Raw genomic sequence first — 13,362 nt, 5'->3', positions numbered from 1 at the left:
AGAGAATGGTCCGAAAAAGAAAAAACATCCAGTGAGCGGCAGTTCTGTGGGCGGAAATGCGTTGTTGATGCCAGAGGTCAGAGGAGAATGGCCAGACTGGTTCGAGCTGATAGAAAGGCAACAGTGACTCAAATAGCCACCCGTTACAACCAAGGTAGCCAGAAGAGCATCTCTGAACGCACAGTACGTCGAACTTTGAGGCAGATGGGCTACAGCAGCAGAAGACCACACCGGGTGCCACTCCTTTCAGCTAAGAACAGGAAACTGAGGCTACAATTTGCACAAGCTCATCAAAATTGGACAATTGAAGATTGGAAAAACGTTGCCTGGTCTGATGAGTCTCGATTTGTGCTGCGACATTCGGATGGTAGGGTCAGAATTTGGCGTCAACAACATGAAAGCATGGATCCATCCTGCCTTGTATCAACGGTTCAGGCTGGTGGTGGTGGTGTCATGGTGTGGGGAATATTTTCTTGGCACTCTTTGGGCTCCTTGGTACCAATTGAGCATCGTTGCAATGCCAAAGCCTACCTGAGTATTGTTGCTGACCATGTCCATCCCTTTATGACCACAATGTACCCAACATCTGATGGCTACTTTCAGCAGGATAATGCGCCATGTCATAAAGCTGGAATCATCTCAGACTGGTTTCTTGAACATGACAATGAGTTCACTGTACTCCAATGGCCTCCACAGTCACCAGATCTCAATCCAATAGAGCATCTTTGGGATGTGGTGGAACGGGAGATTCGCATCATGGATGTGCAGCTGACAAATCTGCGGCAACTGTGTGATGCCATCATGTCAATATGGACCAAAATCTCTGAGGAATGCTTCCAGCACCTTGTTGAATCTATGCCATGAAGAATTGAGGCAGTTCTGAAGGCAAAAGGGGGTCCAACCCGTTACTAGCATGGTGTACCTAATAAAGTGGCCGGTGAGTGTATTTCATTTTTGTAGATTTGGAGAAAACTACTTTAAAGTCTTATGTATTTTTAAGATAAGATAAGATAATCCTTTAATAGTCCCACAATTGGGAAATTTCAGTGATACAGTTTCATAGATGGTACAGTAGTATATAACAAGTGAGAAAACACATACAAGCTCATGGCAGATAGAGAAATCCTAGGAATCATAGCAACTAAAAAGAAAGAAACACAGACACACTGCAGGATCATTTAGTTCTCTGTGTGAAGTGATGTTAATAATTTGAGGCAATTAGTGCACTGGGTTTGGGCCTTTAGCTTCCTGCCTTTGTCACTCAGACTCCTACCATTGCCTGCCTGCACCACCCGTGCAGTGAGAGTTGATCTCCCTCATTCTTATGGCTTGAATAACAAGACTTCAAAGCTGTTTTTCTCCAAATCTACAAACATATATAGCAAAGGTATGTTGTTTTTCACTGTTATGTGCTCTGTAACAGAATCATAGCAATTGAATATTGTTGTTGGAGGTGATAGATTCCATTTAAATTCAAAATAAGTACAGTAAGTGCTCGAAAATGTCATTGTAAAGATCAATTTACAAATATTTCACATATTTGCAGCTACTGTTTTTTTGGAGTTTTGGAAACGAAGAAGAGCTGTGATTGCCTACGACTGGGATTTAATAGACTGGGAAGAAGAGGAGGTAAGAGCTACCACGTGCATGTAATAAAGATGGCTGCACACAATAAATAATATACAATAGGCCCTGGGTGCATTAAGCCTTGTCTTTCTTCTACACGCTATATAACATTGATAAAGTTAATATTAATAACTTGAAAATGAATAAAATATATCTCTAAGGTTTAACAAATATTATTTTTGTTAATATAGGAAGAAATCCGTCCTCAGTTTGAAGCCAAATACTCAAAAAAAGAACGGCTGAACCCAATATCAGGAAAGCCGGAGCCTTACCAAGCCTTTACAGATAAATGTAGCAGGCTTATAGTGTCTGCTTCTGGAATATTTTTTATGGTTTGTTATTATTTCATATTATTATGGGAATAATGCCGTAAACCCTTATACTTTATACTTGATAGCAATGAACTTCAGGTCTCCTGATCCTGATTCTGTGAATCTTTGAGCAGGGAATTGTACAGATCTGTAGTAAGTTAGTGTCTTGATCCAAGGACAAACTCTAAACTAACAATGTCCCCTTCTTGAGCACCGGAATCAAAAGAATTTTAAAAGGTTTTTGTTTTTTAAGTCTTTCAAGTCCAGGACTTATCCTCAGCTTTAGACTGCTTGGAAGATGGTATAACTGTGGGGAAGTAAGTGGTGGGTGACTTGCAATCATCATAAGAATTCTGACTTCTAATATTGATAATGCAGTTATTTTACCATGATCTTAGAGTAACATGAAGTCATCATGGAGCCCTGATCCAAATCATTGTGAACTAAATGGCTTTTGAATATAGTTTTTGTGTTCAGCTTGAAGACCTCTGTCTTTATTGCCAACCCAAATCCAGATATGGATGTTAGTTTTCCCCCTCCTACCATTCAAAGGGTTTCTCCAAACTGGACTATTGACAACCTATCCTGAACCTATTGACATCCTATCCTATTGGTGATCAGTTGTTTTCACTCATGAGTACAGGGGACTCTTCTCTCTCCTGATGACACCATGTTCTTTGGTGACATGGATGGTACAGCCGTAGCTCAGTGCTAGTGAAGTGAATAGGGATGAGCTTCTATATGGAGTACAGTCTAACAATATGTTTGATATTTATTGATATTTATGCTGTGGTTTCTTCGAAGAGCGGGTTATAGGGAGTCCGACATTCAAATACCCCACCTGTAAGATATTGTTTGGAGATCTTGAGTTCAGTCCTAGGAAACCCATTTCACATGTTCAGTTATCGATACTCTTTGGGTACTATTATCCATTGCTTGCATTGTTACAGATCAGAGAACAGAGACAGGAGCAGGGTCTGGCTAAACACCACTTTCCTGCAGATTTCCGTGGTCATTTAGATGCTGCGCCCCCCATTTAACCTCCCAGCATCAGCGTTGTCATGGTCTGGCATGATGGCAGAAATCCGTACCATTGTAAGACAGGATTCTGTGCTTTTACAGAAAGCGAGCTCTTATTAATCCACATGGGACTAATGGGCAATGTTTCCGTCCAGGTCTGAGAAGTACTGTACCATATCTTATGTACATGTTATAATGCCGGTACTGATAGCATGACTCTGTGTGACACCAGCTTGTCTTCTCTCCCTCTTTAGATATGTGTGGTAATTGCTGCTGTTTTCGGCATTGTTATATATCGTGTTGTGACTGTCAGTACATTTGCTGCCTTTAAATGGGCCTTAATCAGGAATAATTCTCAGGTTGCTACCACAGGGACTGCCGTGTGCATCAACTTCTGTATCATTATGCTTCTGAATGTGGTAAGATGAGACGTTCACATACTTCGCATTTGCTTTGTTCCTTTCTAAGGTGTATGATGAGAGCATGTCACAAAATAATTTCATTACGCCAGGAAATGGATATTGCAGTTCTGTCTACAGGGACAATTATGGATATTATGATTGAATTGCATAAAAATCAATTCTATGATATATAGTAACAATGTGTTTTTATTTGTGCGTGCGCTATGCGTGACGGATTGTTGTAATATCTGGTGAGCTGTACAGGACTAGAAAAACATTGATTCTTTCTTTAAAAACAGCACCACACCTTAGGGGGAGTTCACACGGAGTAACGTGCCACGTGATCTGGCACGTATACGGCGTGTGTGACTTTGCGCGCCATAAAAGCTCCCATTGATTTCAATGGGAGCCTGGATCGTATACGCCGCGTTATTTTGCGGCTGCAAAATCACGGCCGCAAAATAATGCGGCGTATACGATCCAGGCTCCCATTGAAATCAATGGGAGCGTATACGGCGCGCAAACTCTCACACGCCATATAAGGGCCACATCACGCGGCACGTTACATCGTGTGAACTCCCCCTAACACTTACAGCGCACCTTACCACCCTACTATAGCTCCGTCCTGTTCACTGCTTCAGTACTGTGGACAGGTGTGGTGCTGTTTTATGGAATAAGGCAGCCATGTCTGTTCTTGTACAAGTTCTTTAAGGAAATCGATAGGCCTTGTCTATACCACACCCTTAACCACACATGCTGTTTACTACATTTTTCCAAGTTCCTTACCATGCCACCCTTCTTGATCTCTGTATTATATTGGTTGAGCTTATAGAGTATTATTATTTATTAGCTAGCACCATTAATTCGATGGTGCTGTACATTTGGGAAGGAGGTTACACATAGTACAAGTATAACAAATACAATAAATACAAAACTAACAAGATGCCTAAGGCCCTATTCATATCTGCGTTTGGGTTTCTGTTCGGGGAGTCCACTTGGGGTTAATGATAAAAATTATTTTTGGATAACCACCTGCATACAATTGTAGCTGAAGGATAGTGACTAGGACATTATAGACGTGAAAAAGGGGTCTTTAAGTCCAGAAACACCTTGTTCCAATAAAGTCTTCTTTACCACACATACTACTGGCTACATGGGGTTTTCATCTGGATCAGTTCCTGATGTTTGTGTGCCATCTGTACCAGACATTGTACAACTATTAGCATTTCTATTGGGAGTGGCATGATATACCACATCTTTTCATAGCTCTAGACTTTGAGGATATGTCCAACTTTAAGCTTCGCTTTAGCTTATATTTCATGTACTCTAAAGAGTTGTGAGAAACATTGGTTTTACAAAGGAAGCTTACCAATACATTATATACCTCTCCCAAGGCAGTTTTCCCTACACTGTGCTGAAGAGATCCAACCAGATTGAAACAGTGCTGTCACAGGTGGGATACTGACTTAGAAAAATCCCACATCATTGCAGTAAAGGCTTTTTGGAAAGCTGGGCATGATGTTCAAGGGAGCTACCCCTAGAGGGAAGCAAACAGAGGCACTGTTTCCCTATTTACATCTTAGGAAACAAATTTGCGTATTTTTCCCATAATCCCCATAGTGGAGTTGAAATGTAATTTTTGTAAGACTCCACACGCCTGAGAAGGTGGTCTCTCCTCAAGGAGTGACATTATCCCCATAACCCGATACATTATATAGTCAGGTATACTCCTAACAGCTTAGCTGAGCTCTTACAATACATTTGCTATGTAATTTTTTCTACAGAACATCAGATTACTTATTTTAGGCAAATGCAAAGCATAATGTTTATGTAGATACTGAAACAATAAGGAATGTGAAAAGATTTCAGCACTGAAGCCTGGCAAACTATGAATACAATGCTATCTATAATATAGGCTAGATAAAAGAATCCACGCAGAATATGTACAATTATTATACATTGTAACATGATGGAAATATGCTTTACAATTAAAGTAATCTCTATGTACGTGACAGCAAAAAGTGAAATCTATAAATGACTACATGTATTGGATTGTAAACCACATTTGCTCTGTTTTGCAGCTCTATGAAAAAGTTGCACTTTTTCTCACTAACCTCGGTAAGAATTACATTTCTTAAATAGTTATTGAATAACATCTGATTTTTATTTAGGTTTAGACTTGTTTGCAGAGCAGGGTAGATCATGGAAAAAAGTCACCTTGTCAAGGGTTAAATATTGGAGACTAAACCATTGATAACCTATCTTTAGGGTAGGTCATCAATATATGATTGATGGGAATCCAAAAGTCAAGGGGGGCAACATGGCGGCTCAGTGGTTAGCACTGCAGCCTTGCAGCGCTGGAGTCCTGGGTTCGAAGCCCACCACTAACATTATCTGCGAGGAGTTTGTATGTTCTCCCCGTGCTTGCATGGATTTCCTCCCATTACACAAAGACATACTGATAGGGGAAAAAATGTACATTGTGATCCCTATATGGGTCTCACAATCTACATTTTAAAAAAAACTTAAGGACCCCATAAAGCAGCTTTTAGAAGAGGCCAATGCAGTCGCAAATGCTGCAGCTTCTTCTCTGTGCCGGTGATGTCACATTCATCAGTCACATGGTATAGCTGCAACTCAGACTCATTGAAGTGATTGGGTCTGAGCTACATTATCAAGCACAGCCCCTAGGCAGTGTGTGACGCCGTGCTTGGTATTGAGTGAGGAGATTGCAGCACCCACCCAAACAATGCAGACTCTTCAAACAGCTGCCCAATGACACCACCATGCTAATAAGAAATAATCACTTCAACATAATATTACATTGATGAGTCCCCTATAGGACACAACTGGTGGTCAGGGCTAAAAAATTTGAAAATGATTTGTATAATTGCAATATTGTTTTGTTTGTGACTTTTCTCAAGTACCTGTAAAGGATCCTATCACTGTGTCCAAATATTCTGCTAATACTGAACTCTAATGTGACTGGGTGCATGGGTCCATACACTCTGTTCACACTGGCACTGTTAGTTCCATTTAATCAGAACCATGACAGATATGACAAATCTGTTGTTCTCTTTTAGAAATTGATTCAATCCATCAGGCTTCAGTTTTCACTACAAATAATATGCAGTATACTATGGTATTCTGCTTGTAAAAAAGCAAGAGAATCCCGATGAAAAAGAGCTGATGGAAGTATGAAGATAGCTTAACTACTTAGGTATAGGGCAAAGCCTGCAAAAAATAGTTGAAAAAAAGCCAATCCCATGGGTCAGTAATTTGAATGAAATATTTAAAGGGATACTTTGTCATAGGGAAGATTTTTGAGTCTGCGTTGGGGTAACTTGCACCATATTTCAATCAAATGTCACACAATGTTTGATAAATTTGTCGCATCTCAAACACTTCTCTCCTGAGATGTTACCCCACTTTGTACACTGTCTTCTTTCTAAAGTGAGATCAATTTTTGTGACTTTTTAAAAATGTCAAATTTGATAAATGTGCCTTACAGACAACTAGACAGGCTAACCATGATCTCTTTTCCAGCCACTGTTCAGAAGGGGATTGAGTGCTGTAAAAGTACAAAATTCATATAATATTTGTGCATGGCCATAAGTGTTGGCACCCCTGAAAATTTTCCAGAAAAAGAAGGATTACTCCCAGGAAATTATTGCAATTACGCGTTTTGTTTATTTCCTTTCTGTATATTGGAACAACAAAAAAATGAGAAAAAAATACAAAAATAATATAATTTCACAAATAACTTCAAAAATGGTCTGGATAGAATTACTGGCACCTTCAACTTAATATTTGGTTGCACACCCTTTGGAAAAAATAACTGAAATCAATCGCTTCCTATAACCATCAACAAGCTTCTTACACCTCTCAACTGGTATTTTGGACCACTCTTCTTTTGCAAACTGCCCCAGGTCTCTCATATTTGAAGGTTTTCTTCTCCCAACAGCAATTTTAAGATCTCACCACAGGTGTTGAATGGGATTTAGATTCAGACTCCTTGCTGGCCCAAAATCTTTTAGTATTCTTCAGATTTCATGATGCCTTGGATATAGTCAAGGCACCCAGAACCAGAAGCAGCAAAATAACCCTAAAACAACTTTGAGTCTCCAGCATGTTTGACTGCTAGTACTGTGTCTTTTTCTTTGTAGGCCTCATTCTACCTTTGGTAAACATAATAAAACAAATAATAAATAAACAATAAAACAAAATAACTCTATCTTGGACTCATCTGTCCACAAGACATTTTCCCAGAAGGCTTTCTCACGTACATTTTGGCAAACTGCAGTCTATCTTTTTATGTCTGTGTCATCAGTGGGGTCCTTCTGGGTCTCCTGCCATAGTGTTTCATTTCTTTAAAGTGTGAACGGATAGTTTGTGCTGACGCTCATGCAGCCTGAGCCTGCAGGACAGCATGAATTTCTTCAGTTTTCTTTTTATCCATCATCCGGACTATCCTGCTTTGCAGCCTTTCATTATTTTTTTCTTTTCCGTCCAAGTCCAGGAAGACTAGCTATAGTGCTATGGGTCGTAAACTTCTTAATTACATTGCGCTCCGCGGACAAAGGAAGATCAAGATCTCTGGAGATGTAAACTTGAGATTGTTGATATTTTTCTACAATTTTGGTTCTCAAGTCTCTTTCTGTTGTTCATGCTTAGAGTGGCACACACAGACACAAAATGCAAAGATTGAGAAAAGTTCTCTCCTTTTTATCTGTTGCAGATATTTATTTATTTATTATGCTTACTTATATAGCGCCATCATATTCTGCAGCGCTTTACAGACATTGACAGTCACTGTCCCATATATGGCTACAATCTAAATTCCCTATCAGTATGTCTTTGGTGTCTGGGAGGAAACCGGAGTACCCGGAGGAAAGCCACGCAAACACAAGGAGAACATACAAACTCCTTGCAGATGTTGTCCTTGGCAGGATTCGAACCCAGGACTCCAGCGCTGCAAGGCTAACCACTGAGCCACCGTGATTTTTATATTGCCCACACCTGTTACTTGCCATATGTGAGTTTGAACGAGCACCACATGCTTGAAACAAGTTATTTACTCACAATTTTGAAAACGTGCCAACAATTGTGTCCTACCCATTTTTGGAGTTTTGTGTGAAATTATGACTAACTTGCCTTTTTTTTATTGTTCCAATACACACAAAGGAAATAAACATATGTAATTGCAATAATTATTAGGGAGAAATACTGAGGGGGGAGGCAACCTGGAATGGAGACATGATAGTGAAATGCAATCTGGAAAGGGGGAGGGAAATCTGGAAAGGGGACCGGATACTGTGGGGCAACCTGGTAAGGGGACATTATTTTGTTGGGACTACCTGGAAAAGGGACAATATACTACGGGGCAATCTGGAAAGTGGACATGATACGGTGGGGGGCAACATGGAGAGGGGACATTATAATATAGTGGAGGCCACTGGGGGGATCTAATAATGTCTGATACCTCTGCAAGTGGAATTTGATAGTGTGATAGGCCACTGAGGGGAATTATATTGTATGAGGGCCACTAAGGGGTATTATACTATGTGAGAGTCACTGACGGGATTATAATTTGTGCAGTGAGGTATTGGGGATGGGTGGCTCCATTTATGAAACCTTTGAACTGGGCCCACCAATGCCTTAAAACAGCCCTGGCCTGCCGACACAGGTGAGTTTACAAATAGGTCTGTTGGTGTGTATAAAAAGCATAACCTGGACCTCCCACATTGACCGCGTCTCTGGTCAATCTGCCAGGCTACATGCTGGGCCTCTCTTTTTCTTTTTCTATTTAATATAGCCTCAAGTTGGAGGAAATGCTTAGGGATACCTGACAGCCTTGTCCTTTTCAGGGATAGCCAGGGATAGAAATTCTAGGGAATGGGCAAGGCAGGGAAAATTGGGCCTGTTCTTTTTAGGGCTGGCCAGAGAACGCACTAAGAATTAAATTAGTGATCACCATACCATTACGAAGCTAACCCTTCTATCCAATTTGCCATAGTTATATTTTGGGCAAAAGGATAGGCAGGGCTTCAAAGTAGAAAAGTACACATTGCCTATTGTCCTTGTCCCCACGAATAAACATTATAACATCACTTGTTACAAATCCTTCATGTAATGGGCAGGAAGATAGGCAGGGCTTCATAATAGACATGTATATCTGATCCCACAAGTCAAGGCTCGTTCACATCTGCGCCCAGTCTCCGTTCTGCAGGTTTCCGTTTCCTGCACAAAACAGAGCAGGAGACTCTTTCATACCCATTAATTTGAATGGGTTTGAAAGATGTCCGGCCATGAGCGCTGGTGAGCGTTTTATGCTCTCCGCTGCGAAACCGTTTTTTTTAATCCGGACACAGAGTCGGACATGCAGTACTCTGTGTCCGGTTTAAAAAAAAAACGGTTTAGCGGCAGAGAGCATAAAACGCTCGCCGGCGCTCACGGCCAGACCTGGTCTGACAGTTTTCCGTCTTCTGCATACAGAAGACGGAAAGCTCAGAACGGAGTCCGGGCGCTAGTGTGAACCAGCAGTGAGCTTTGTGATCTTACTTGTTATAACTACTTCATGTTGTTGTTAAAGGGGTTGTCCACTTTAAGACCAATATTGAGAGACGAATGTTATTATTTGTATCATAAAAAGTTGTAAAATTTTCCAATATACTTTCTGTATCAATTCCTCACAGTTTCCTAGATCTCTGCTTGATGTCATTCATTCTGTTACTTCTAGTGGATAAAAGTCTGACCATGGTCATGTGATTTACGGTCCATGGTCATGTGATGAGAACACAGGTGCTACTCGTTATAGTCACAGCACAGTAATCAGACATCTGCTTGGTAATCAGTCGGACACCTGTGTGCTCATCACATGACCTTGGACCGCTAATCACATGACCATGGACCGTAAATCACATGACCATGGTCAGACTTTTATCCACTAGAAGTAACAGAATGAATGACATCAAGCCGAAATATAGAAAACTGTGAAGAATTGATACAGAAAGTATATTGCAAAATTGTATATCCTTGTATTGTACAAACAATAACATTTGTTTCTCAATACTGGCCTGAAAGTGGCCAACCCTTTTAAGTCTTCTACAAGCGGATGATAAGAGATTTCCACTGTCCCTGGCACAAAAAGATATTCTTGGCCTATTATACGGACAGCCTAAGATGTATATGTAGTAGGCCCTTTTTGGTTTTAACTAACCAAAATAATTTTAAATAATAAATGTTATGTTTTAGCCGCCATTTTTTTCTGTGACTGGTTCACTCATGGCTTAAAAAAAAATGTAGAAAAATCTGCAGCAAAAAAGCAACTTCTCTACATGTGGCGATAGCCTTAAAGTGGTTGTACAGGGAGAATATATTCACTTACCTGATCTGGTGGGTGATGATGATGATGATGGACTAGGGGGTTGCGGCTTCTTCCCAACCCTGAGGTCACATGATCAGAAGCAGTGATTTGCCCTCTGGGTCGCTCTGCCCCTTCCCTGATCGCACAAGTAATTACCTGCACTTTGGGGGCTGCCTGTTAATTTACCTATGATATCAGGGGAGGGATAGAGCAACTCAGGGGGCAGAGTGCTGCTTCCATCATCATTATCATCTGCCAGATCAGGTAAGTGAATATAAGCTCCCTGGACAACCCCTTTAACCTGATGTTCAACAGTTTCTTATAATGGTAAAAGCAGTTTTAGGCCGGGGCCCCACAGGCCAGAAAGGCCGCGGGAAAAATCATAGCATTTTACAGTATGGGCAAAGTGGATGGGATTCTAGCGAATCCCATGCCCACTTTGCAGCAAAAACTGCCATGTGAACATGCCGCGATTTCCAAGAACAGAGCGGTTTTGGAAATCGCAGCATATCAATTATACCTACGAAAATGCCAACCGTTTCCTCATAGGTATAATTGCAACAGAACTTTCTATTTAAAGGGCTGTGGGAAGAACCGTGATGCATTCCCACCGCATTTTTTCCCGCGGTGCTTTTCGGCTGCGGGATGTCCTGTGGGGCCTTAGCCTGAAGGATTCCTATATATGACAGTAATAGGTAACATTCATCATGTATCTTACGGATGTGCTTGCCTCTAAAGTTTGCATTCCGAACCTACAGTTGTGCATGTTTCTACCCACAGAACAGCCACGTACTGAATCAGAGTGGGAGAACAGCTTCACTTTGAAAATGTTTCTTTTTCAGTTTGTCAATCTGAACAGCTCGACCTTTTACATAGCATTCTTTCTTGGGAGGTAAGTGCAGTTTTCCTTTTATATGACCTTCAGAAAGTGGAGAACATTTTGTACTTTAGGGATCAGAAATGGAATCATAACCTACAGTGTCCTCTGAGATATGTGCAGTTATTGTCAACGTAATTCTAATCATTTGGTGTCTGGAAATTGTCATAAATGTTTCACTGGGTAGTCCGCTATGGCTCTGTATGTGGGGCATGTGTAACGTGGTCAGCAATAGATTTAGGATTATACGTATGATGACCAATAGGGAAATCTTTTTTAATAGAATTTTCAGGTCATTGATCATTTATGAATTGCAGGACACTAATCCTGTAACACAAGTAACACCAGTTCCATATAGTTGTATATGTTAATGATTCCTGTCTATTTCACAAAGAATTTACATTGCCATTTTTAAAATGGATGACGCTAGCTCCATTGTTCTTTAAAGAAAAGTCATGTAGTTTTACTGTTACAATGCACTATGTACTTTCAAAGATATTATACTTCCAACCCAGGGCCAATGGCGGACATTGACAAGTATGTCCAATGGATTGTACTTCCTGTAATATGCTATATTCACATATGGTGAAATAACTACTTGCTTTCCCCCTTTGACAGAAAAAAAAAGAAAAATTGATAGAACATATGATCATGCAGTGTAAAATTATGGTAATAACTCAATGTTGTGCTTGCATAGACCTCTTGGTCTCCTAGCTTAGCAATAAAATAGTGGCAAAGCTTACCTTTTCTGCTTATGTGCAGGCATGGACATCTCCCATAGATATCAGACAACTCCTGTGTATTATTATTAGTTATGTACTAGAAGCTGCATAACCCCTTTAACTGGGCTCTTGAGGCAACAAATTGGGAGGCATGGCCTATATCAGTCTACTTTATAGTTTCTGGGGTATCTATCACTTTGTTATGCAGCAAGTAGAGGATTCTCTCTACTGTCTATGAACCAGCAATTCAAGTTTCTATGGTTGGAGTGCTGATGTGAAATGAGCAAAATTGTGGAAGTAAACTGTATGTGAATTGAGTGCTACATATGATGCGGAGCTGTAACTAGAGAAAGCAGCAAGACCGTTGTGGCTCACATTCTTTTGTGTTTTCCAATCGTCAAAGACCACTATAACTATTTCTCCCAGACGTGACTTATCTCTGCAGAATTTGCTGTCCATACATCTTTGGCTCCTCTCTCCTCCAGAATTACTCTACATAATCTATCCAACCTTAGTGCCCCATACATTAACTGCACCCCCCATGATAACACTTTGCTGCACAGCGTAAAAGTATCGCTGTTTTGTGCCCCCTATGGTTCCCGCATATTAAGTCCTGATTTTAGCTCCCAAAGTGCCCACAGTGCTTAGTGCCCACACAGTAGTGCTTCATTGTGACCCTTCTCATTAGTAATGTTCTGTCGTTTTGGTTGTACAATCTAGTAGTGTCTATTTTGTGAACCAATATTAAGTGAGAAAAAACTGTATTCTCTGTAACAAGAAGCAGGATCTAGACCTACTGTGCCACCTATGTGGTTTGGCTTTGGGCCACTCCTGTTACTAGGTGGCCTCCCTGGTTTTCACCCTTTATCTCCTGGGTAAGGCAAACAGTAGTTTGGTAAAGGTTCAATGGGCAGGGACAGGCAGAGGTCTATAGAATAGGGTCAGAATCAATTGTTGGGAAGCAGGCCATAGTCAATAAATGGGAAACCAGCAGAAACACAATGCCCTCACAGGAGCCAAATAGCTGAGATAATGGATC

The 13,362-nt window shown here is 40.7% G+C and overlaps 1 protein-coding gene across 2 annotated transcripts in view; it reads left to right on the top strand.

Annotated features, from left to right (window-relative positions):
* Positions 1–13,362, top strand: part of ANO4 (anoctamin 4) — a 153,035-nt gene that overhangs the window by 117,516 nt on the left and 22,157 nt on the right. For both annotated transcript variants that reach the window (XM_075274615.1, XM_075274617.1), the window contains 5 exons: positions 1,547–1,629; positions 1,818–1,958; positions 3,212–3,376; positions 5,440–5,476; positions 11,505–11,616. In XM_075274615.1, the coding sequence (XP_075130716.1) occupies positions 1,547–1,629; positions 1,818–1,958; positions 3,212–3,376; positions 5,440–5,476; positions 11,505–11,616 (538 nt within the window). The remainder of the gene's footprint in view (positions 1–1,546; positions 1,630–1,817; positions 1,959–3,211; positions 3,377–5,439; positions 5,477–11,504; positions 11,617–13,362) is intronic.

The sequence above is a fragment of the Leptodactylus fuscus genome, chromosome 5 (assembly GCF_031893055.1).
Source record: "Leptodactylus fuscus isolate aLepFus1 chromosome 5, aLepFus1.hap2, whole genome shotgun sequence".
NCBI classification, from domain to species: Eukaryota; Metazoa; Chordata; class Amphibia; order Anura; family Leptodactylidae; genus Leptodactylus; species Leptodactylus fuscus.
The sequence above is the reverse complement of the archived record's forward strand: the minus strand, read 5'-3'. Positions and strand labels throughout refer to the sequence as shown.